At 46.4% G+C, this 26,414-nt stretch overlaps 1 protein-coding gene across 2 annotated transcripts in view; it reads right to left on the bottom strand.

Annotated features, from left to right (window-relative positions):
- Positions 1-26,414, bottom strand: part of LOC119379560 (nose resistant to fluoxetine protein 6) — a 188,172-nt gene that overhangs the window by 34,257 nt on the left and 127,501 nt on the right. For both annotated transcript variants that reach the window (XM_037648860.2, XM_037648861.2), the window contains one exon: positions 1,212-1,329. In XM_037648860.2, coding sequence (XP_037504788.1) covers positions 1,212-1,329 — 118 coding nt within the window. The remainder of the gene's footprint in view (positions 1-1,211; positions 1,330-26,414) is intronic.

Genomic DNA, 26,414 nt, shown 5'->3' with positions numbered 1-26,414 from the left:
GGTGCGGTGCAGTAATGGGCTTTGCGTCCGCATTGAAACAAACGAGGCACGGTGTAGTGAACAGCGTAGTTAACAGAAAATAGCGACAAGGATTTCTTTCTCTCTCCTTTAATTCTTTTAAGCTATCCAGTAATTTTGTCTTTTCACAGGAACGCACTCAAGCCTGCTTAATAAGCCTTGAGACGAAAAAAAAAAAAATTGATACTTGGTATATTATACAGTTCAACCTAGCAGGATGGAAAGAAAAAAAAAAGATAATGTAAACTAAGTAAAATGTCTGATAGTGTCCAGAAAAACAACCTAAGCCACCGCAGAATAGAGTCGGTAATGACACATTTTATGGGACACATCAGTTGCGGCAGAGACTATTGATTCTATTTGTTGCCTTAAACATTTTTACTGAATATTACCGCCCCAACACGACGCTGTCTAATCAGCTCGTCAGTCAAGACCTAATGGAAGAATTAATGAAACATATAAGTGGAGGCTGCTTCGTATTTGAGTAACCAAAGAAAGTATTACCGCTTTCACAATAACGACTCATGTTTTGAACATTTCAACTGTACTTGCCTTGGGGAACGGTCGTGATTTGGGAAAAAGATTTCAACCAGTTTCAATTACTGCTATGTTTATTTTGCTGTAAGCATAGTCTGTGCATGGGGCGCTACTCGTGGACGCCTCGTGCATGTGTCAACTATAAACAAGTGCACGAGGCGTGCAAATGTGTCAGTGTAACTATGTGTAAGTGTGAATTGTGTCAAATCGAATGTCGCTGCATTTATGTGATTTAGTTAGAAAGCTCGAGCTTTACAGGTGCTCTGTTAGGAAACTATTTTAGTATAGCGAAAGTATGACGAATGGGCAGTCTGGAACAAGACCAACCAGGGCTTACATTCTCGCGACATTTTACTGTAATACTGACGTCCAGAAACATTTGCACTGCAATCTCTGTCGTTCTTTTATGCCTTTGTTAGCAAACGTGAAATACAGTTACTACATGTACTATTGCCTTGCTTGCTTCATTAGTCACATTTGTTTACGTGTTCTACTGTAACAGCGCCTGCGTCCCAGGAAATGTTTCTATAGCTACCGGGATTTCAAATAGTCGGTGACAGACGTCGCATGCTACGTGTGCATGGCGTATCAAAGTCAGCAAGCGCCTATATAGGAGAGGTCATTGTTGAAGACCGTGCAGCAGCGACGAAACATACCTGGATTGAGCATTTTGAAGACGTCGTCCTTGCTGCACGTAGATGGAACGCAGATGCCCACGCGTACTGCGATGGATGTCTGCAACCTTGTGTACGTAAGCAGCACGTCTTTGTAAACCTGCATTAGATCGCGAAGGCACGAATTCAGACTGGTTAGTCATAGGAAAGGTGCCCTCTACCCCCAACAAAAACCATAGTTGAGATGCGTTCAAATCACATGCCGAACCATTCACATGCCGGATAATCACGATGCACGTTTGTCACCAGGACAGGATGCATTTTCTCATGCACCGCGAGCGCATGCTCGGTTTTCGTGCGTGCTCTTGTGTTATTCCACCAGAAACCGCAATTGCCTTGTTCTGTCGCTATTTGTCGTCCGGAATTGCAGTGCTCGTCTTCGTAAGGCCATGACAGGACATAAGGACATGATTTCGAGCACCGAACGGCATGCTTATCACTGATGCCGGCTTATGAGTGAATGAAATGGTTCGAATGAATCAAGCTGTGCTTAGCTATAGCTTACATTGCGTAATATTTTTAAAGTACCAGTGTTAGCCGGTCTATATAGTATGTAATACCGGGTAGTCATAATATTTCTTTTACATGGGCGACGTGGTGCTACATTTGCTGGACCGTGCCGTGCTCCCGTCATAGTCGCACATTTATAGCAATGACCCAGGCAGTGGGGAGACCTGAACTATAGCTTTTTGTACAGACGCGGAAATGTTTTTCTGCGATATTTGTAAAGTAGAAAGTCGAGGGACCTAATGGTCAACAATTAGCCACGAGAGTTAACATATTAGGAATGGCTTGGAAAAGAAGTCGACGTGCGGCGAAGTTGTTTTACGGACGAAAAGTCGAAAATAAGAGTTTACAGGGAGTAGGTTTCACGGAAAGCCTCCATTCCTTCTTAATCTGGGTGCTTATCGTTAAAATGAACACAACAATACGTGTCCATAGCGCATATGCTGCAAGTATTCCAGGTTAAATACGGTGTTTTTTTAAAGACAATACAGATTTTTAATATAAAAATGCTCTGACAAGTTAGACCACTATATATATGCTTCGGCATTAATGGATAAGAGTTTAAATCCCACAGTCGGAACATTGTTAACATAATTTATTTATGTTTGTCCGGTGCACATATGCATTGCGCTGACGTCACTCGCGCGCGTGTGGGTGACGTCGCACCGGATGCTGGATAGTCAATCGGTCCAGAACCCGCCGTGCGAGCTGAAGAAATGCTATTTGCATTTAAAAATCATCAGGATTGACCAGAATGTGCTCTTACGAACAAACATAGCGTAAGAGCTTTTGCAGCGAAAGCTCTTATGAGATCACAACAACACCTGATTTTGGTGGCGTAGTTGTCCGCCACCACCGCCGCCGCCGCCGTCCGTAACCGCTGTGGCGCACAATGACAAAAAAATTCGACAGATCCGACGTACCGTGGGAGTCGATGTAATGCGAAGCATGCGGCGGGTAGGTGAGTGTGGCGGAACTTTTTTTACTGAGCGACAACGTTACAAAATGACGCTAAAGATTTGTACAAATTTTATACGCACACGTATATATGTTGAAGAGCCGCATATGTGTTATGTAACCAGTTGTTTGCGGTTGGGTAACGCTGCCAATGGCAACGTGGGCATTACCAACACCAGAAGCGGTAAGCTGATATGTAGTGCTTATACGTGTCCCGATAACGCACGCACGTTTCACTAACCCGTGTGCATGTGTGCAAGAAGTTTTTGACAGTTCTTGAACGAGCTCATCATCACCGTGCTCACTAAGCACCAGCAGCTGGTCATGACTTGTTATGGGATTCGGTCGTGATTGTTGAGCTGTTGGAAATCGTGGATGCCTCGGTCATTTCGTCGACAAATTGTCTGTCGATAGAGCCGGCGACATGACGATAGAGCCAGCGACAGGTATAGGCAGTAGGCTGGTAGGCCCGGATAGTCCTAGGTAGACCAACATCAGTCGATGGCGCTTGTCGTATTCGTAAACTACTTGGGCGTATGTGGCCTACGTAGCCTAGTCTACAAAGCGGCTGTCAATCAATCTGGCATCATCATCGGTCAGCATGAGGCCATCCCCTTCTCGTAAGAAATGAAGAGAACACTGCGTCATTCTGGCGGACGAAGTGCATTTTACGGTGCGGTGATGTGGATATCATATGTAACTTTCGTTAATGTACTCCTCCGGGGTCGAGCAATGCTTCAGTATAGCTTGCTTAATCATAGAAATACAAACATAATGTTTATTAGACTGCTATAAAAGCGGAGCCAACGCTGGAACTACAGACGTTAATCTGATATGACGCCTGTATCGTAGGAGTACACATCGTAGGAGTATCATGTAGTGTTTATTCATCATCATCATCATCATCAGCAGCCTGTCTACGCCCACTGCAGGGCAAAGGCCTCTCCCATGTTCCGCCAATCAACCCGGTCCTGTGCTTTCTGCTGCCACGTTATACCTGCAAACTTCTTAATCTCATCTACCCACCTAATTTTTTGTCTCCCCCTCACGCGTTTGCCATCTCTTGGAATCCAGTCAGTTACCCTTAATGACCACCGGTTATCCTGCCGACGTGCTACGTGGCCGGCCCATATCCATTTCTTCTTCTTAATTTCAACTATGATATCCTTACCCCCGTTGTTCCCTGACCCACTCTGCTTTCTTCCTGTCTCTTAAGGTTACACCTATCATTTTCCTTTCCATCGCTCGCTGCGTCGTCCTCAATTTAAGTTGAACCCTCTTTGTAAGTCTCCAGGTTTTCTGCTCCGGTAGGTAAGTACCGTAAGATGCAGCTGTTATATACCTTCCTCTTGAGAGATAGTGGTAGACTACCATTCATGATTTGATAGTGCTTGCCGAATGAGCCCCATCCCATCCTTATTCTTCTAGTTATTTCACTCTCATGGTTCGGCTCCGCGGTTACTACCTGTCCTAAGTAGACGTACTCCTTTACAACTTCCAGCGTCTCGCCACCTATCGCAAAGCGCTGTTCTCTGCCAAGATTGTTCCACATTACTTTAGTTTTATGCATATTAATTTTCAGACCTACTCTTCTACTTTCTTTATCCAGTTTAGTAATCATGAGCTGTAATTCGTCTCCCGCGTTACTCATCAATGCAATGTCATCAGCGAATCGCAGGTTACTGAGATACTCTCCATTAACTCTTATCCCTAATTCTTCCCAATCTAGGGCCCTGAAAACCCTCCTGTAAACACGCGGTGAATAGCATTGGAGAGATCGTGTCTCCCTGTCGGTACGCCCTTCTTTATTGGGATTCTGTTGCTTTCTTTATGAAGGACTATAGTGGCTGTGGATGCGCTGTAGATGTCTTCCATTATGTTTATATAGGCTTCGTCGATGCCCTGATTGCGCAGTGCTTGCATGACTGCTGATGTCTCCACCGAATCAAATGCCTTCTCGTAATCTATGAAGGCTATGTATAGGGGTTGGTTGTATTCCGCGCATTTCTCTATCACCTGATTGATAGTATGAATATGGTCTATTGTTGAGAAGCCTGTACGAAATCCTGCCTGGTCCCTTGGTTGATTAAACTCTAATGTCCGTATTAATTCTGTTAGCAATTACTTTTTGTGAATAGCTTGTAGACAACGGACAGTAAGCTGATGGGCCTGTAATTTTTCAGGTCCTTGACGTCCCCTTTCTTATGGATCAAGATGATGTTGGCATTCTTCCAAGATTCTGGTATCCTCCCTGTCGAGAGACACTTCGTATACAGGGTGGCCAGTTTCTCTAACATAATCTCTCCACCGTCTTTCAACAGGTCTGATGTTACCTGATCCTCACCAGCGGCTTTGCCTCTTTGCATTCCCTTTAGGGCTTTCTTTACTTCTCCTGTTAATACTGGTGGGATGTCAGATTCCTCTGGGATATTACTGCTTCTTACATTATCATCCTGACTGTCTCGGCTGCTGTACAGATCTCTGTAGAACTCTTCCGCTACCTCAACTATTCTATCCATATTGGTTGTGACCTTGCCATCCTTGTCCCTTATGCATACATCTGATTTTTGCCTATGCACAGTTTTTGTCTTCGTAGCTTTGAGGCTTCTTCCGTTCTTTAGAGCATGCTCAATTCTCTCCATATTATACTTTCTTATGTCGGCTACTTTACGCCTATTGATCAACTTCGAAAGCTCCGCCAGCTCTATTTTGTCTGTTGCATTTGAGGCTTTCATAGCTTGACGTTTCTTAATGAGGTTTTCGTCTCTTGGGATAGCTTACCAGTGTCCTGTCTAACGACTGTACCCCCGACTTCCACTGCACACTCCTTAATGATACTAGTCAGATTATCATTCATTGCGTCAACGCTAATGTCGGTTTCCTCGGTTAAAGCCGCGTACCTATTCTGAAGTGAAACTCTGAATTCCTGTACTTTCCCTCGCAGAGCTAGTTCATTAATCGGCTTCTTGCGTATCAGTTTCTGCCGTTCCTTCCTCACGTCTAGTAGTGTTTATTGCTTTCTTGTAAAATTAGATAGCCAGCACCACAACCACAATTTAAGTTGCACCGATACTACGCCTGCGTAGGCTGTTTTTCCAAACCAGTTTACAGACCTGGCGTGGCTCAGTGGTAGAATACCTGATAGCCACGCAGAATGCTTGGGTTCGATTCCTGCTGGGATCCTAATTTTCATTCTTTCCATTCGTTGAGTCAACGCTGCCGATGTTGGTTTTCTTTAACGCTCTAGCATTTAAGTTACCAATGTCTGTTCTCGCCGTTCCTGGGTAGATATAAACTGTCAATCACCTGTGGCGCATACCCGTACACCGCGGCCCGTGGTAAACGGATATGTGCCACACGTGTCTAGTGGAAAGGGTTTGACGACGTACGCGACAGGATTTTAACGTTATTCATGTCATGACCCAGCAATCATATTCGTCAAATCCTCTTACCCTCCCATGGAAATTTTGGTCTGCACCAAGCTAAGGAGGCGATCATGAGAGCACCCAGACGTAGGCGGCTAGATAGATAGATACGTAGATAGAAACGCTCAAAGTGTCAGAGGTTCGCTAATAAATGCTTCGCATTTAATAATATCCAGGATCGGGTAGGGATTTGAACCCAGACCCTCTCCCTGGCATTCGAGTATTCCACCACAGAGCCACGCCGGTGCTTGAAATTCCTTCGCGAAAAGACCCTATATAGAGACGTCACGTCGGGCAACGAATCGCGTTAACAGATGTAATAGGGCGGTCGAAGAGTAAAATAACAACCAGGCGTCACACAATGCGAATTAAGTAACGAGTAGGTGGTTTAGCTTCCCACCCATTAGAAAGAGCTCCGCAATAATTCTTCATCGTCATCAACCACAGCATTAACAAAGTGCACATAATGCCTTACAGACGCGCAGTGGGTACCTCGCTTCTCTGCAGAATGTTGAATAATGACGTGTAGTGCGGCTACCGTACTTCGCAAAATTATGATTCATGGAGTAGTGCGTATTTTGCAACTGTACTTGCAGCATAGTCGCCCTAAGAGAGTTTACAACGGGCGCTAGAATAGAAAGGCCGATCCTCCAGCTTTCGCTGTGACTCTGCTGCGTGTACCGCGCAGGCCTGGCGTTTTTTAACGCGACAGCGTTAAAGAGCTCGTTCCGCAGAAATTCCGGTGTCGGCGTCGATGTCGTTGGTTGTGAGCGAAAAATCATCTTGTCCGTGACCGAAAAATCGAGAAAGATGCAAATAAAATAAATAATAAGAAATCTTAGGTTCGAGTGAGGATCGAACCCATGGCCGTCTGCATGGCAAGCAGGTGTCTGCGTGGCGCGCATTCTCTTACACACGCGTAGTGGGTACACTGTTGTCATAAAAATGCTGTTGAAGAGGGCGGAAACCTTTACCTTTACTATAGGTATGTCGTGTTTATGTTTGTCTGACTGGGTGACTGAACATAATGACAAGCGAAACAGAGCGCGATGAGGATGGGGCCGGATATTGCTATCGCGTTCAACTCTTAAAGGCGAAGCTTAAGCGTCCCCCAATTTTTTAGGACGATAGTGTTTCTTGGGATACTTGAACGCAGAAATTTTGGTCTGTCTCTCTGTCTGTCTGTCTGTCTGTCTATCTGTCACACGATTCAGCCACCCGGCCTTAAGCACTTGCTGAACGCCCAGCCATCTTGAACTGGTAGCTGCGTTCATGCTTGTGAACATTGTCGATCAAAAAAGCAAATATTACGCATATCTGAGGCGTAAAATCAATACCTTAAGTATTAGGTGGTGTGTTTCTTTACTGGAAAATACATAGATACGTAATTCTAAAGACCCTAGTGTTTCTTAGGCTGCGCTGAAAATGCGACGCTATGCACGAAAAAGCCCTCTGCCGACGGTATGGTGCTGCCACCTGGCAGTGGCCCTGGGAACAGCATCACGGGTGGCCGCGGATGAGACCAGGACTCATGTAGTGCGGCCGGCAGACGACTATCGTCTTTCGACGACATTTGGAGCGAAGCACGCAGATACGCGGCCATTTTTTTTTTTTGTTAGTACGGGCTACAATATTTCAGCAGCCACAGGCAACACACAGGCAACTCACACAGGCAACTCACACAGGCAATGCCACCTGCTATTGTATTCGTCATCGATACACGTGCCTTCTTCCACGATATAGCTCGTTGTCTGTTTCATCCCAACGCGCGCATGCAAAGCGAGCAGGAGGCCTCGCGTGCTGCACGCAAGTCGTCTAAGGTAATGGCGGATGCGCGCTACGCGGGAAAAACAAATTATACATCGTGCTACGAGTCTTGTGTCGCAAACACACCACTACGCGGCGAATTTATCCTATACTTAAAGCGTGTGGCGAAGCGTTCATGCGGTCAACCACTTACTGCATTCGAAATCTCATGTTAAATAAATTATTGTGTAGAAATTGCTCTTACTCTGATGTAAGAAAATAGCTTTGTCTTCCTCCTGAATCTGTTGGATGAGCGCGCCTTGTGTAAGGTTTTATGAGACCCAAGTTCTTGCGGATACTGTATTTTCAATTGAATAATGCAAAGCATGTTATAAACGTATTTCTTAAGTGGACGAGCTGCGAAATTTGCCGTTGAAGGAAGTGAACATTTAGAACAGAGGCGGAAGCGTTCGTGTCAGTATTGTCGGTGGTAGTTACGACGCCAAGCGTGTCAGAACTCGTGCGACACCTTCTTTAGAACACTTTCTAGGCTTCCATACACACACAAAAAAAGTATGACATCGTTTCGGCCAACAATTCGCGGCAGTAGCTCGACAATGCTTCGACCCCGTTGCATTTGTCGCTTGCTCGTTTGCGAAACTAATTTGCCGCCGTCGCTCCAAGGACGTGTTATCGACGAGGTACAAGGGAAAATTTACGAGCGATACAGAACTCTTCCACGCCATGCTATTTAAGTAACTACCAAAAGGGAAACAAGGGGTACCGGTGTTTTTCTTGCTTAAAAATTAGTGCGCTCTCAAGACTGCTGTATTCACCGGATACCTTGGAAAGTATCGAAGGTGCAGTCGATTCTTCGTGCAGTCTATTACTTGTGCCAACGCTTTCGTCTCACTGAACATGTTATCACTTTTTAATCCAGCGTTTTAAACACGGCGCTTCGAAAAGGTAATGTAACGTGAGAAACCGTATACGCAACGTCAGTTTTTAACATCGTTGCAATGTTGACGGCGTTAGTTGGCGGCCAATTTGCGCATGTTCCCTGGTTCTGCATCTTGCTTATGGCGCTACCCTTATCTCAGGAAAGTAAAATGAAAAAAAAAAAAAGGAACAACGTATGTAAAGACCTGCTCGACATCGCTATACACTCTGTAATCAAGAAAACAAATGAAGTTTTGTTTTTAATTCACCAGCAAGCAGTTTTCAATCAGATAATTTAGGTCATCCTCAGAATTATTTACTATACTTCACTCAGATGTAACGTATCACCGTTGACTAGAACGGAACAGGAAATGTAATCCGCGATGCAACGCGGAAGTGTATTCGTAAGTTAGCGTTGACGGTATCAACTACAAGTTCCTTAAAAACACTGTAAAGCATTCTTCTATCTTGGCCGCTTATTATACTCACTCATTACAGATGAGTATACTATCAGGGTAGGCAAGGTCTGCAGACGTCTTTTCCCCTTTGGCCAATTTCGCTAACATTAATCTCGGGTAAATGTTTGGAACAAATGAGTATTGCAATTCAGCCACTTTTCTTGAAACTAAACTATTATTTTCGGAACTGCAGCACGGTTTTTCGCAAACATAATTCTTTTGAAACACAGCTGAGAGCCCTTAGAAATGACCTGTTACAAGCCTTAGAGAGAGTGTTCGTCAGATTTTTTTACATTTTTTTTACACTGTGGCCCATAACTTCGTTCTTCTCAAACTCAGCAATCTGAACATTGACACCAAGGTTATCAAATGGATTGAGTGTCTCTTAAACCGCCGCACACATGTATAGTCGCTAATCAACATGAATCCTGCCGTTGTTCTGTGACGTCCGCGGTCCCTCAAGGCTCCGTCTAGAGATTTCTTTACCTCGTCTACATCAACGACCTAGCGACATCAGTTCGTTCACCTGTAAAACTACTTGCTAACGACTGCATTCATTCTCTACAAAAGCATAACAGACCATCAAGACGCACGTATACTGCAATCTAACCTCATCATCTCCCGCTGGTGTGACACTTGGCTAATGAAACTGAATGCTAATGAATAAAAAGAAATGACAGTATCACGGTTTGCTACCGCTACTAATCCCATATTTTACAACATTATTCGTTCTCACTTACGAATACCTCAGCATTCCCATTACCAACGATCCTGAAAAATGCGTGTTGAATACATTATCAACAACGCCAATCGTATACATTGTGCTCTACGCCGCAACTTTTCCCGTGCCCCCGTATTATTATGCTTCTGTATAAGACATTGGCCCGATCCAAATCCAAGTACGCCTCCTCCTTTCAGGACCTTCACGTTAAATATCTAATCGTGTCCCTTGAGTCTCTTCAGAACCGCTTCGCTCGGTTCATTCTACTTACTTGCGCGAATCGAGTGTATCCTAGATTAAGAAAAATAAAAGTTAAACCTTCCTGGTGTTGCTACACGGCATCGTCAGTCGCGACTGTGCGAATTTCGTAAAATATATTATCTTAATGAAAATCTGGAACAATCACTTCTTTCTGTCTCTCATTACGCTTCATCGTGCGCCGAGCATAATCGGAATGTTGGCGTGCCATTGTGTCATACAAAACGTTGTTCCGTATCATTCGTCCTAAAAGACCAGCGTCGACTGGAACCACCTGCCTTTATTCATCGCTTCCCTTAAAAAACGAGTACTGACACGTATTTTAAATATTTTCGGATTGTTGCTCTAAATAAAAACACTGGCGTCGAGAACTCTAAAAAGTATTACGGTGCCTGGGAATGCAACTGATATATTTTTAATTGAGCTACCCTGAAAAAAAAACCCGCATTTCCCCGAAGGGGAGTATGAGGAAGTGCGAAGCACGGGGTGATGCTATGAGGGGGCGCGCGCGACTAAACTGCAGAGCCGAGCGAAGGAGACGGCAGCGAGAGAGCACGCGCCAGCCGACCCACAGAGGTCTGGCCGTTTTTAAGTGCAAAGCACTTTTACTGATGATGATGATCTGTCTTCCGAACTCGTTCCAAAGAACCCGCAACGCGTTGAACTTGTTGGCAGCGTTGCGCACGCCCGAGATGGGGCTCAGGTTGTTGTCGAACCACAGTCGATCGCACACCGCGCAGCTATATTCGAAGCTGCGGTCCAGGAAGTCTCGCTTGAAGCGCGCGTCCGGCCGATCGAATTCGAGGGCCCGCGCTCGCTCACGCATCGCGCGTCCCCGCGCCAGATCGGCTTCGGGGTGCTCGGCTCGCTTCGCACGCTTTCGTTCGGCGTCTCGCCGCCGGCCTTCATCACCACAGGCAATGCGCGGGGCGCGCGCAGCCACGGAGCGGAGGGCGGAGCGCGCGCAGTCACGTGGGGCGTGACGTCGCTGCGCCGTTGCTACAGACGCTCCTCTCCGCTCCTCGCGCCGTTGCTATGGGACGGCGGATTCAGGCTCGCTTATAAAGTGCATTCGCACTTAAAGGGGTACTGACATAAAATTTCGCGGCCGAGATAGCCTGCTGGATCGATTTCTGTGTACGTGCGTGTACCATCTGCAAAATATCGACAGCGAATAAAGCTTGGAAGGTATTTTATACGAATTTTGAAGTTCGGGTGCGCAATCCAGCATTCTAGGCCCCACCAATTGCGGTGACCCGAGGTGACCCCCCTACTTCCCCTACGTAACCGTTGTAGCCGGTACAACAAGTTATGATGATGTCGTAGCCGCCATTTCTGTTTTGACGCGCTCGCCGGGGCGCTGTTGGTGTCTCAAGGAAGTCGTCGCCAACAGGCGACGATGATAACGAGGACGATGATGGCGACGACATCGCGCAGCACGTGCGGCAAGCGTGCGAATGCGAGGAGACGACGCGAACAGCGCGGAAGTGCGTCACACTTCTGTGTGCTGACGTGATCGAGCGCTGGAGCCGCTAGGTGGTGATAGTTGCACCCGGAGGCTTGTCGTTTTTGAAACCGAAACTGACACTGGTCGGTAATGAGGAGCCTGTAATTAATTATCTGTCGCGCGCTGCAGCAAACGATGTGCCGTGTTATGACTAACAGGCCCCCGGCAACACATTGCAGCAAAAAAACGCGAGGCAAAAATTTTTGTGTCAGTACCCCTTTAAAAGGTTGATCCCTCCGTCATAGCAATCGGTGTAACAAGAAAGTAAAACGTGTCCTTACAGTAGTAGTTGAATGTTTACTGCTTGCACAATGCCTATTGGTGTTTGGCAAATATAGCACCGTGAAACGGGGATGCACCCACGTTGACGCTTAGTGGTACATCTTTATCCCGACGACTGACGTCCACGATCAAAGATTAGACAAACCCTTGTTGTAGCTCAATCAAGAAGAAGAAATGGATATGGGCCGGGCACGTAGCACGTCGGCAGGATAACCGGTGGTCATTAAGGGTAACTGACTGGATTCCAAGAGATGGCAAACGCGTGAGGGGGAGACAGAAAATTAGGTGAGTAGATGAGATTAAGAAGTTTGTAGGTATAACGTGGCAGCAGGAAGCACAGGACCGTGTTGATTGACGGAACATGGGAGAGGGCCTGCAGTGGGCGTAGAGAGGATGATGATGATGATGATGTAGCTGTAGTAGTTGACGGTGAGAGCGTAATCAGAGAAAGCGGTGTGACAACCAGAAGAGCGTCGGCTGAGGTCGCCATCCCGCGGCATGTTAAAGGAAGGAACAGGAGAGAAAGGAAAGGCAGGGATGCTAACCAGTCTGGAAGGACCGGTATGCTACCCTACACTGGGCGGAGGGATGGGGGAGCTTTAAAGATAGAGAAAGAGAGAGAAGGAGAGCACGCACGCACAAAGTCACACTTATTACAGTCATGATAACGCCGTTAGTCTATAACCACCGGTGCAAGTCTGATGTCTTCAAGAAGTTCAACACTGCCTTCGTCGCCTTCACCCGCGATGATGTTTCAGGGCGACATCCCAGAATGGTTTCTGCCGTCATCGGTCTGAGATCTATGCGAGCAAGAGCGACTGCGAGTGATTTTCTCTGCGCATTGTAGCAAGGACAGTCGCAGAAGATGTGCTGTAGTGTCTCCTCGCTGCCACAGTTGTCACAAAACGGGTTGTCAGCCATTTCGATTCTAAAGGAGAATGACTTCTTGAAAGCCACTCTTAGCCATAAACGGCAAGGCAGAGTGGCATCATTTCGGCATAGTCCAGTAGGTGTCTGAAGACGTAAAGTGGTCGGGCAGTGGTGGTGGTGGTTGTGCAGTCTGCTTGCTGTATTCCAAGTGGAAGAAGTGATTTCTTGTGCGGCTACTAGAAGTTCGCTAGCAGCATCGGACACTACTGGCCGGTCTAGAGGGAAACGCAACGCGTGTCGTGTCTCCCCTCTAGCCCGGACGCGATTTTTCTCGGGGCGAGCGTAAGCGGGGAACACGGTCAGGCGCGCGTCGCAGAGCTATTTTTAATACGGGTGGATGCTATGAGCGAGGCCGAGGCTTGGACTAAGGTCGCCACCTCGCGGTGTGTTAAGGCATTGAGAAAATTGCACGTCTGTTGGAAACGCACCGAATGGGATGGACGCGTAGCAACGGCGCGTTGCAGGAGCTAATCGCGAAGACCGCGGTCATGATGCATTACTTCACTTTACCGCTCCCAGACGGCGGCACCACCCGCCGACCGAGAGGAAAGTGTGAAATATAAAAGGCGCGTTTGTAAAGCCTCCAGAGCGTGTGACGGTGGCGTAGTGATAGCATGCCCGGCATCTGTTGTCGCGGACCGAGAGGTCGTGGGTTAATGAAACTTTAAGTTTTATTACGATAGCAATTATATGGACAGTCTCGGCTGGATTTTGCCGTCGCCGTCGCCGCCGTCATGCACCGTATATGTATAAGTATGTATATATATATATATATATATATATATATATATATAAGCCCCAAAGAAAAGTAATTCAGAAAAATGCTTCCGAAGCGCGGAATCGAACCAGGGACCTCTTCCTCCGCAGCGAGTGGCGCTAGCCACTACGCCACGAAACGCAGATCCTCCACGTAGGTAACGGCGAGCGTTATATACACACCCTTTACCGCTCGACGGACTCAGAGACGGCTGCGCTTATAAGCGTTTCTTCATTACCAGCGAGATGGCGTTAGAAGCGCGACAGGCGCATTTAAAAGTCGTCGGCGAGCTCGCTCGCTTCCTCTTATACTTACGCAGAGAGAACCTTGCCCTTCCGCTGTCTGCTCGCGCGGTTTTCTTGTGCTGAGGGGAAGAGGGATGTTTCACGCTTTCACCGTGATGTCCGCGCTCATGTTACGGAGCATACGAAAGCCACTCGAGCTCAAGGGACGCCGCTAAACGAACAAACAGAAGATGAGCGCGAACTATCAAGTGTCACAGCTCGACACTTGAAGCACTCTAGTTTCCTTCGCTGCTTCGGCCGCCTTTGCAACAGGAGCGCTGTTCAAACTGAGAGTATCCATTGGCGAGCCTCACTTCATATAGCATTAGTTTCTTGCTATCGCATTCATTGCTTCGGCCTTGCGGCGAAACTGTGACTTTTTTATTTGCCATCTGATCGTGTGCATTTTTTCGACGTCATTTCCGTGACGGAAATACGTTACTGAAGTCTTAGTGGACCCCGGCATAAAACACTTTCGTGTCAAAAAGACTTTCGGTTTCGATATCGAGGGGGCGGCTTCAAGGACGTGTCATTGCAGTGTGACGTCACGGGGAGACAGCAACTCGCGACGTACTAATGGCAGATCTGTCATCTGCTCGTGGTGCACGTAAACAACGATTAGTGAACTGTCGTCCAGTGACCGCGACGCAGTGATTTCTGCGATTTAGGTTGCATGCAGGACACAGAGTTCGCAAACTCAGTGGAACTCTATTGACTCGTCGGGATAATGTCCATTGCGGTGGAGCTGGCTTGCAGATGTTCAGCGACGAAAACTTTAAAATCAGTGTAAAATATTTTATACGTGTTTTCTGACTCTTGTGTCTGGAGATCGTTAACACTGCATACCAAGAAAGAAAACGAAAAATGTCCCTTTTGCGATTTCTCAAAATCCTGTCAGTACTCCTTTAAAGACTCTGCACGAAATATGCCAGCTGTTGTTGCTGTTCATTATTATCAGGTATTTTTCTCACCACTCCTCTCTGTAACGTTTCACGGTTTTGAGAGTATCTAAATAAATAAATAAATAAATAAATAAATAAATAAATAAATAAATAAATAAATAAATAAATCATCGACACTCACAGTGATGGCGCTCTTTGGCCACACCTGGCGCTGGCGCCAGAAAAACGCCATATAACGCTTGTAATAAATTAAAAAGAGTACACAACGTCGCCAACAGCCCGTCCAGCTGTTGCAATATTTCAGTTTTCATTATGTATTAAAAAGGGAAGCTTTGCTAACGGAGCCTATGCGACTTTGCTCATCGTTGTTGCTACTGTCATGCCGTAAAAGTCACACACAGGAAAGCCTTCCACACAAAGAAACGGCTTCAAATATGTCGGCCGCCGGCTCTGTTCTCTACAGAACTGCACGATTAAATAGCAAACGGTACGTAATCCTCATAGTAACAAACAAATGCCTTCCGTTTAATTCGTCTTATTCGAATATTTGTAGGCCATCTTTTCTGGATTTTGCGGCGTCTATATACTTGGTCTGTCTTTCGCGGTCTAAAGTGGACCGATGCTGCAGATAGTACTGGTTGTAATGCCGGAGACCGGGAAATGTGTCTACATGTGTTGCGAATTTACCGGGCATGCTTATCGTAATCGTTATGCTGCAAAGCACATTACAAGAAATAAAAAATTTAAAGCATTAGTTACGCGCTTCACAACAGCTTTGCTTCACCTACGTTGATTCTGATAAGCACGATGGTTTCATATATTTCCTTTTTTTTCTCATATTTTTTATTTCAGATGAACCAGCGCTGTTACTTTGCAGCAGCCGTTCCCCACAGTACTATAAGGAAAAGCGTGTAACAGCTTTATTTTCTTTTTTTCTTTTTTTGAAGTCAACATCAAGCCTTAGCGAACATAGGAGAACAGGACAGACTCGCAACGGCTGCCTGCGTCGCGTGACGGCACCAGTTCTACTCGTACAATTTCTGGCTACTACATGACGCACCGTTGCTGTTTCAAGAAAACGAAAAGAAAAATTCAGTTAAGCTGCGTTTATCCGCGGTGTTGACCACACGCGGTTTTATTGCTCCTCTTGACGGCTCCGAGGAAAATACGCGTTTAGGTATATAGTCGGAAAAAGGCGGTCAGGTTTAGTAGTTTAACGCTGCGAATAAAAGGAGGCGGTTCCCGCTTCTCACGGACGCTTCATGACTTCGTAGAAGCAACCCCGAAGAAGAATTTCTCCACTAACGCGGGTATTATAACCTACCTGGCTAAAGACTACGCGGGAAGTTTCCACGCACAGACGTAGTCCTTCGTAGCCTTCCTCTTTTTCTGAGGTTCAGCTGCTGAATGCAGCTAACGTTTGCCTTGCCCTTTCAGAAGAGGCTTCGCTGCGCGGAATGGTGTTGACTGACTGCGTGGAGTCTTCTCGATTTCCTTTTCGGGGTAGGGTACGGATTTGGGCTGGTTGGTGCATGACTTCACGTAGAAAACAGCGCTACGAGGTTGATAGTCAGCGCCGTGTTTGTGCCCTTTCTTTGTCCCGTCTCGTAGCGCTGTTTTCTACGTGAAGTCCTTTTCGGGCATATCATTATCATGGGCAGCAGCATCATCGCGATCGTCGTCGCCGCCGCCTTCGTCGTCGTTGTTATCATTATCCAAAACACGGAACGCATGGTAATATAATGATGATTAAATGCACGTATAGCCACTTAACTCAGACCGAAATTGGGCCACCTGTTTTATGCCAAGGTGTATGCCAAGGTAAGCGTATGAAATAGTCCTATACGCATCGGTGATATCTGCGTTTGGGCCTCTGCAGTGACTCGACCTGAGGCTCCGGCGGGTGGCAACATAGGCGTGAGCAAGGTTCTCCATTTGGGGGGTGGGGGGGCAGTTTCACCGCAGCGTTCCATTACTGTTCCCAACTCCCTCCCACTGAGGCTCTTACGATCAGAGCGCAGTGCGAAGACGGGGTACGTATTGGGGGGGGGGCACCTTGCCCCCCACCCCTTCTACTTATGTGCACCTGCCTAAGGGGGGGGCACCTTGCCCCCCACCCCTTCTACTTATGTGCACCTGCCTAAGGGGGGGACACCTTGCCCCCCCCAGCCCCACCCCTGCCCCTCATGTGCACCTGTATATGGGCGGCAGCCATGCATGTTCTTGTTCAGTCTTCGAGCACAAGGTCTCCGTCTTGATACTGAAAAGTACTCGCCAGTCGCCTTTACTCGCGATACATGTCGTCTTATATATCCGGTTTGTGCGACGGCCAAGCAGTTTTTTTTTTTTTTTATGTTAAGACGCACCGCTTCCACACCATCGTCATCGATCGCAACCTCTCGTGGAGCCCGCACTGCGTCTGTGTGAAGGAGAAGGACGGAAAGACGGAAGGAAGGAAGAGCAATAGATGGAAAGGCAGGAAGAGCTTCTAATACCCGTTTCTGATTTCATAATCAGCACCCCTCCTATGGGGTCTGTAAGGTAATAAAGGTGAAGTGAAGCTTCTCCTCCACAACAGCAAAGGGTAGCCAGCCGGGGTAAGAAGACTTCTTACCCCGGCTGGCTACCCTTTGCTGTTGTGGAGGAGAAGCTTCACTTCACCTTTATTACCTTACAGACCCCATAGGAGGGGTGCTGATTAAGAAATCAGAAACGGGTATTAGAAGCTTTATGGTACTGCTGGGATGACGGATAAAAAAGAAACTTGACCTGCCTCTGTACATTCCAGGTTGAACCTGTACGAAGCACTATTCTTGGGACTCCTCAGTTACAGTCTGTCATTCTTATCAAATACACGCAAGGAGAACATTCGGGCTCTGGGGAGCATACATGCGCGGTGAAGCCCTACTCGCGCGTTTGTGTTTTACCTCAGTGCACTTAATCATCAGCGTTCCCCTTTCCTTATACCCTGTCTGTGTATATATTTGAGCAGCAAACCGGATTCTCGTCTTCGACCTCTCTACATACTTTTCGTCCTTCGTTAGCTCTCTCTCTCATCCTCAGTATATCAGAATTTCATCATCTCATTGCTCTTCTATGTGAGAAAATAAATTAAGAAATTATTACATCGATTCTAGATGTAGTATAGGTTTGGAAAGGCCTAGAAGTGTATACTACAGCGCGCAGTAAAAGTAGATGTAATGAATGCCTGATTTCCAATAATGAATACCTAACAGTAGCTAGTGTGGTTGCGTGGTTGCAATGTCTCTATATTCTATAAGTAAAATAACAGGAAAATATACGTTGAAAAGTCCTAACGAGAACACTTCAAACGTAGGTGGTGTAAAAAATTAGATAGCGCAAACCGTACTGACCACTAGTGAGTGATCAAGAGCCCAGAATAAGGAAAAAAGAATAGCTGGCAGAACAAAAACCCAAAAATAATTAACTGTAGAAAGGAAATATTAACTTACGGCGTCGCTCGAGAATATGCCACTTTATTCTGTATATATAGAACGACAAGGTTAGCATGGAAGCAACGATTTAGAACTTAGCCAAGGTTACTACACAGAGTTCTCAGTCAAAAGCACGGTGTTAGAATTCTAACACCGCGGTCAAAAGCTAGTCAGGAAAAGGGGCACGCTCTCACATCAGATCATTAAAGTGCCACAACCACGAGCACTCTTGAATGACACGCACAATATTATTGCATTAAATGATTTTGACCAGCCCCACGATCGAGAGGCACGATGAGTTTGTTTCGCACAGAGGAATCGGGACGCTGCGGTTGAATTATGTGAACCATTTTAAAAGTTCACTCATGTAAAACAATCACTGTTTTCTACATTACGTTGTCTTGACGATATGGCCGCTGCACTCATGCGCGTTTAGTTATCTTCTCGCTGCGCTATCCTTACGTGGTAAGTTACTTCAAGTCGGCGCTCATTCTGTCAACGGCTTTCTGCTCGCTGTAATAATTGTTGTTTCTTTGACTGTGCTAAAATGGCCTATGTCTGTGGACGTTTGGCAGCTCACACGCGTAGTTAGCCCTGTATTCACGAAGTTCTTATATACGTTATAGAGCTGTTCGTAAGAGTAAATGCCAGCCAATCATGATGCTATAAACATCATACTACAGCGAAGGCGCCGATCGAGCCAATGGCGGCGATCTTTGCGTGAAATAAATAGAAGACAAAATTAAAATAAAAAAAATCACCGCCCAGATGGTTAAGCAGCAATTCTGAAACGTACGGCCCTGGTGTTTATTGCTGGGTTATAATCTCGACGGTTCATTAAAGTATTTATCAATTATTGGTTACGTCTGTCCATAAATATTGTGTGTTTGCCGCCCGTGCGTTCCCTTCATTTTTAGTGGACCAGTGGCGAGTAGTGGGACTTGCCCAATTTCTGTGGCACGTATAGGCTCTATAGGAGTTCTTGCGCATATAGGACGGGCGAATTCTGGCTTCGCCTATAGCCATACAAAGCTTCGTTGTAAAGCGTTGGCATGCGCACAAATGAATATGTTAAAGAGCTATAGGCTTAGACAAGGCACACAACGCCTGCATAATAGTTTAGTGCTATTCTCATTCTTTTTTTTTTGTATGGAAGACATTTGAAGGCTCAGACTGCATGTCTTAGTTGTCATAGTCGTCATAGTGTACTTGTCGGTCGTTGCCGTACACGTTTCTTTCGTATACGTAGGTACAACGGCCTTTCTATCCACGTAATTTTGCACCAGCCGCGGCGGCTATAGGATGTTTCGCTACCGAGTATGAGTGGGCTCGGTTACAGCCGGAGACCGCCGCATTTCATATGGAGAAAGAAGAGAAACGCCTAACGTACTTCGCGAATTTATACATATATGTATAAGGTGTCTAATGTGTCGATGGCTCCTTTTTTTAGGAGCCATCTGTCGAGAAGAGTGGCTCTGATGAGATGCGCGTCAGCGTGTTCACTCTCCTTGTTGCGCAGTTTAATTCTGCTTCTCTTTTGCGTCACTCCGCCCGAGCAGGAAAAACATCGCGCCTGCCGTGCAGCGGGAGCTGATGAGGCGCTCGACGGAGTGAAGTGAGCTTGCAGTTATAGGCGGCCGCGTCACGCGTTCTAATTGCCGGGAAACAATTTAGCGCAACAAGAAAATACGACGCGATTAGTAAACAAATAAAAGGAATAACGAACTGTCGTGCGTTCTACGGAGGCTTCGTGGTCGAGGAAGAAGAGCCTTTATAAGAGGCACCGCTGCGAATGACACGGCTATTGGATACTCATCTACATAAGTGTTTATAGTGTCTGCCAAACAGCGACTGTTTCGTTTGTGACAACGAATTACACGGTGCCAGGCCGCGAAAATGACCACTTAGTAGGCGGGCATGCAGTGAACGAAGACAAACAAAATGCTTCGAGTAGGGAGAGAGAGAGAGCTAGAAAGTATTTCTTAACGACCCTCATAGCGAGACGTCGGAGGTGAGACGCCGTCCGAAGACACGACGTACACGTAATGACGTATCTGGTGCGCTTTTATATCTGCATATCTCTCTTGTTCGTCAGAGGCTCAAATGATTGCATTTTTTTCTGTTCTTGCTTCAAGCGACGAGAGATTATTCAGCGCAGAGGCGCAGCGCTGTTTGGACATGCGGGTAAACACGCTCTTGGAATGACGGTCTACACATATAAACAAAGAAATAAACAAAAACAACGTTTTCCGCGTCTTCTTGTATGTTTCGTTTTTTGTTTGCGAGTACGCGCGCGCCTCTACGCTCATACGTTTGATTTCTTTCCGGTATGTTTATTAACGCGGGGAAAATTCCGTTCCACGATTAGCGCAATAAGAGATGGACGAAAAGCCCCACCGCGGGAAACGGACAATTTTTTTTTATTTTCGCCCGCTTCGCTTCCCTCGTTTTCTGCGTCACAGCGCGAATATTGGCTTCATTCTCCTGAAAAGAATTGCTCCTTAAACGCTCTCGCCGGAGTGGTTCAAACAATGCCCATTATGCCGCGAACTGAGCGAATTACTTTGCGAAGGTTTGGGAGAGCACGCAGCGCGTCGCCAAGGGCTGCTAAGAAGCGAAAATGAAAATACTAAACAAAAAAAGAGAGAGAAAGTAAATCGCCAGTATATCGCGCCGTAATGACATCCCGCTGGCCTTGACAGCGGAGGTCGCGTGAATGCGTTGTCGTTTGTGTATACTCCCCCTTGCGCGTATGCACACAGATTCACGAGTCGAACGCGTTGTTTGTTTGCGCATACATTTGTCAGGCCATTGTTATTGCTTTGCCCGGACGCCACCCCGGCGTAAGCGACAAGGAAGAGTGTTGGAAGTAGAGAAATGGTGGCTTTGCATTTGAGTGTCGTGTATTGTCTGAGGGGTGCTAAAGTGGTGTGCACTGACGAGAACTTGATAAACTACCTGAGAGAATAATAAGGTGCTTATCATGCAAGAATGATCACCCGTCGCGCGCGAACTTGTCGCGGCGCACGGACGCCGCGGTTCTCACGTTCGCTCCAAACAATGACCGCCTGCGAGGTCCGGTAGAGCTAAACGATTGATGACACCGTTGAGTTAGTGTGAAGACCCCAACTCGGTGTTTCAACGGCCAGCGCTACGGACACGTGGCTAAGCAATGCAGCGGTAAGCAGTCAGGTGTAAATGATGAGGACGGTTATACACGGCTACAAAGCGGATATACATTCGAACTTTCTTTGCGCGAATTGTAGAGTGGGCGGCCGCGAAAGAAGGCGTTTACTTTGGGACCAAGAACTCCATGGGAGAGTGAGAGAAACTGTTTTAACGAAAAGCTGGAGATGAAGAACTCTATGGGATGCACTGAATGAAAGACACGCAGATGCACACGGTCACATGACATCGAAGTGACGTCACACATACAGAGTATTGCATGTGTATGTGAGCTCTCGTCAGAAGGCGTCGATGGGGGAGCATCTTCTGCAACAGCTGAGGCGACAGGGAGATCGAAGCTGGTGGAAAGCAAACGTTCACAGCTTTACACGTCTGTGGAGAATGACATGGCCGCCAATATGTTTTCCGACCACCAGCCCCTTACAATGTCACTTAGCTGACTTTGCATTCGACAAACGTCATTACGTCCTCGAGCAAAGATAGAATGACCAGCGAGCATTTTTTTGTCTTTGACGACATTGCTGGTTGCCGATGCTCTGAACAAATTACGGCGCGCTGGGATACACACAAAGGCAGTTTTAGCTAACTTTCTGCAGACCTTCTATATACGCCGTGCAGTAATGTAGGTAATAGCTACCACTGTGCTGAAGCTACAAGATTACTTCTCCGTCCTGGACTAAGAATACTGGCTGTGCGCTGGCTGCAGAAGAGGCGGAACAAAGGCTGATAAGAACAAAAGTAGGAACAAAAATGATATACAGCACAAATAATGCAGTTATTCGCCGGCACACGAGAAAGTTGAGATGCGAACAGTGGGCGGACTTTCCCTCCGTCTTGTCGTCGCTCACTCCAATGCCAAGAATATGGAAGGTGATGAACTGCTTTGCTGAGAAGTGCTGGCCATACAAGCCATTTGAGAATCTCCCGTTATAACTAGGGAAGACACTGGTTTGTACAGCGAGCGACTTCGCGATCAGGCATACTCTTCTGGTAGATGAAGCTGCTATCGTCGTTTTCGAGTGATAATATTTTTGCCGTAATCATCGTTTTTTCTGGATGTTTTCTTTACCAAGAGAGGTCTCCGACGTCCCTGTGCGATGGCACAGAACCTTACTAAAATACCACACGTCATGCCCGCTTGCGCGCCGTAACTGCAGTGCGGGAAACGGGCAATTTCGCCATCAAACGACCATATAGCGTTCGACCACGTGTAGTGCGGCTTAAAAGGCGAGGGGACGGCGGCGGTGGTGGTGGCTGTGCGATGACTAACACGTTGCTTGCGGCAGCACAGGTGATAACCCCTGCTTCTAGTTATCCCTGTCATAAATCTTCCGAGAGGGAAACATATCCTTGTGGTGTCCTGACTTCTTTCGTGTGTCCGTGTTTGTCACGCCCTGTCTTTTTAGAATGAACATATCCTATGTACGCAGAACGCTAGGCAGCACTGCAATTGCAGTACAGTAATCGGACGTTTTGCGAACCGATCTACAACTTGCCTGTTGTAATTTGTCGCGCAGCTTCGTTGCTTTAGAAGTTAATTAATCCTGCTGAATTAAGCAATTAAGCACAACACAAAATCAAGCGTGACTTACCCCATGGATGTAAGCAACACCCATTTGGTCGCAGTTGTCATATTTTTAAACTCTGGCTAGAGTTAACTGGGGCACCCTGTATATATGCAGTTTTTTTTTGTTACTTACGTCGTTTAGAAAAATACTCAACAAATATTACTTGATTGAGATAAGGTCACTACAAAAAAAAATTCATTCACACAGTCATCTGTTGAAAGAAAAGTCAAATCAATCAATTCATAATGGAAATGAGTGCATTAATTAACTCTGTAGTTACAAAATTTACGGTACATTCCTACATTGGAATATACTGAAAGGAATCGTCATAACAGTCTTAGTTATGATGTCGACGTTAACAAAGCAGACACATCGGTTGAAAATAAGCGGTGTCGATTTATTCGTTCACTTCACCAAGTCGGCATGTCGCACTACTCTATGCGATGCAGAACTGTGGCGTGAAACGAAGCTGCCGTCGCACACCCCTGCGACGACAGCTTTAAAGGGGTCATGAAGCACCCCTTGGGCTTGTTGAAAAAACACATCCTGTGGAAAGCTGACACGGCTATGAAATGCTCTGCCAAATATTACAGTCGTGCGCGCCGCGTAAAGGCCACAAGCGGAGCGCGAAGTTGTCGTTTCCCCAGGCACCCTCTTTTCAAACAGAGGCCGGTTCTCACTCTCGTCGGTGGGCGAGGCGTCTGCACGTTGACGTCGCGGATCTGCCAGTTTACGTCGCAAGAGACATAGCATGCTTATTGGTCGATAGCCGACGTAAATCGGGAGCGGCGTTCGGATCAGATGCGCTTCTTACCCACGCGAATCACAGCGGGAGAGCGATCGCGTTTCATGACGCGCGCTGACGTAACTTCTCTCCCCCGCGCCATCCCTCCCTGTCTAGCTTCCAGTGCGCTCGTCGGCACGAGAAAAGAGAGAAAGCGCTGGGAGCGTGCGCCAAAGCCCCGTAACTCCGCTCATTCATGACGGATTCGAGAAATTTTTGCGGCAATTGATTCGGAAGGCAGTAAAGTCCGATACTGAGGTCATTAGATCATTACTTGGAAAAGTGGTTCACGACCCCTTTAAGGGACACTAAAGAGAAACAATGAATTGGCCTAGATCGATAAATTGTGCTCTTAGAACCCTAATGTCGTTAACTTCGCCATCATAGCTTTATAAATAGAGGAGAAAATCAAGTTCAATGTCACGTTTTTAAATTTCGCGCCGAAATCTCCCCGCGTGACGTCACGGATTTCAAAGTGTATTTATCGTATTTTGGCGCCATTGGCTCAACAAAATTACCCCAAACTTGGTATGTTATGTCTATGGCCCCATCAGAGGACAATGCAGTTCGTTTTTACCGATTAGGAACTACGTAGTCCCTAGTAGGCGCCGTCAGAACATGTGACGTCACGGCGAATGGTGCGGAAACTTCAAGGTGGCGTCGCCACCCACATTTTGTTTTTGCACGTTTTCTCGCTTACTAAGCGTCTTCTCGCAGCAAGCGTGGTGTTTTTGGTATCGTGAAAGAGTAATTTACTAATATGAGAAAAATCGTTTTGCTCTTTAGTGTCCCTTTAATTCAGCCTCCGATTGCTTGTAGCAGTCTGCGCAATTCACGAGTGGTACATGCATTGTTATTTCAGCAGCACAGGCGAGACGCACAGCTTTATCGTGGCGTGTTTACGACGCCCTAATACGTCACAGAAAAAAAGAAAGGGGGGGGGGGGCATCGCAATTTACGACACGACCCGCGCTTCGTGATGCAGCGTGCGTAATCAGGTAAATTGAATGAATAAGTTAACGCCATGTATTTCTGTGTACATGGCCATTTGGAATATAGAAATACGCGCAATTTACTGACGCCTCTTTTCAGATTTTCTGCGTTATGGACAAGCGGCGCAAAGTCGGTCACTGTGAAGCCAATTAATGTCATTGGCATTACTAACATGTACACAGTGTCGCTTTAAAGAACGATTGTAATTTTGTTCCTCATTGTAAGCGCTTTCTATGTCACTGCATGTAATAGTGCCAATGCGTTTACTGTTACACATTATTTTTGTTCTTCTCAGTTCCTGTTTCCCTGATATCTCCTACAAATGTTAGCACTACCGCTAATCTAACTTGCAGTAACTAGATTATCTTGCTCTACATTGTTCAGCTGTTATGTGAAATATCGCATTCGTGTTATGACGTGTCCTTTGTGTCATTTCTTACTCCCCCCCTCCCCTTATGTAATGCCTTGTAAAGGGCCCTGAGGGTATAATAAATGATGATTCATGAAGGTGTCTTGCGAATTAACTGCTTCGGATTTTCTCGCAAATGATGTCCGCCGCGACCGATCGTGAATATGCAGTGGCGCGATTCGAGTATATTTTGTCGACATCTCAAATAAATGCTCAAAGAAAAAAAAAGAAGAAGAAAAGAAAACGCCACCATGTTTTTGACCAACAAAATTTACTTGGTAATAATCATCATATTTGTACAACATAGGTGTCACAAACTTGGGAGAACTTGCCGGAATTGTTGTCTTAATTCGAATGACCTGCGACATTTCTTGTGTGTGTGTGTGTTTCTTGCGCATGTAACGAACGTTCTTGTCTTGTAAGTCATGATACATTTTTCCCTGTTTTTTTTTTTCACTGAACTAGGGTTAATTGCTAGGAGTCGGGCGCTCGACGTGTAGCGTCACCTTGGTCGTACATCCCGCGTAAGCTAATTGTGCATTCTCCGAAAACACTGATGATTCGTCTCGTATTTTCCCCTGCTCTCAAGGTCACGGCGCGCACATTTTCGTCCGTTTTGCGCGTCACAAGCAGTTCTCATTTTCGTGCGCTTCGTAACGATTCTGCACCTGCTTAGTGACGTCGCAGTGGTTGCTTCAACCCCTCCCCACCCCCTTTTTGTTTCTAACAAATGTATCACCTGATCTGCAGTTCTTTAAACCTACGTCGCACTGCAACGACACTTTGTTTATTTGTGAATCATTCCAACAAGCTGTATATACATTCCAACAACATTACAACAAGCTTTACAACACATTACAACAAGCTGTATACTTAGTCACTGCTTAAGAATACAGTATTCTGCAACCCGCTGTTCTAGCTTGGCAGGTAACGTGTCGTACTGCTATAGGCTCGAGGACGCGGGTTCGATTCCCGGGCACGACGGCCACATTTGGATGGGGCGAAATGCAAGCAGACCCTGTTCTTAGATTTAGGTGCACGTTAAAGAACACCAGGTCGTCTAAATAAAGTCTAAATCAATCTGGAGCGCCCCACTACGGCGAGCCTCATAATCATA

The sequence above is a fragment of the Rhipicephalus sanguineus genome, chromosome 1 (assembly GCF_013339695.2).
Source record: "Rhipicephalus sanguineus isolate Rsan-2018 chromosome 1, BIME_Rsan_1.4, whole genome shotgun sequence".
NCBI lineage: Eukaryota > Metazoa > Arthropoda > Arachnida > Ixodida > Ixodidae > Rhipicephalus > Rhipicephalus sanguineus.
Note: the sequence above shows the minus strand (reverse complement) of the source record. Positions and strands in the feature narration are given on the sequence as shown.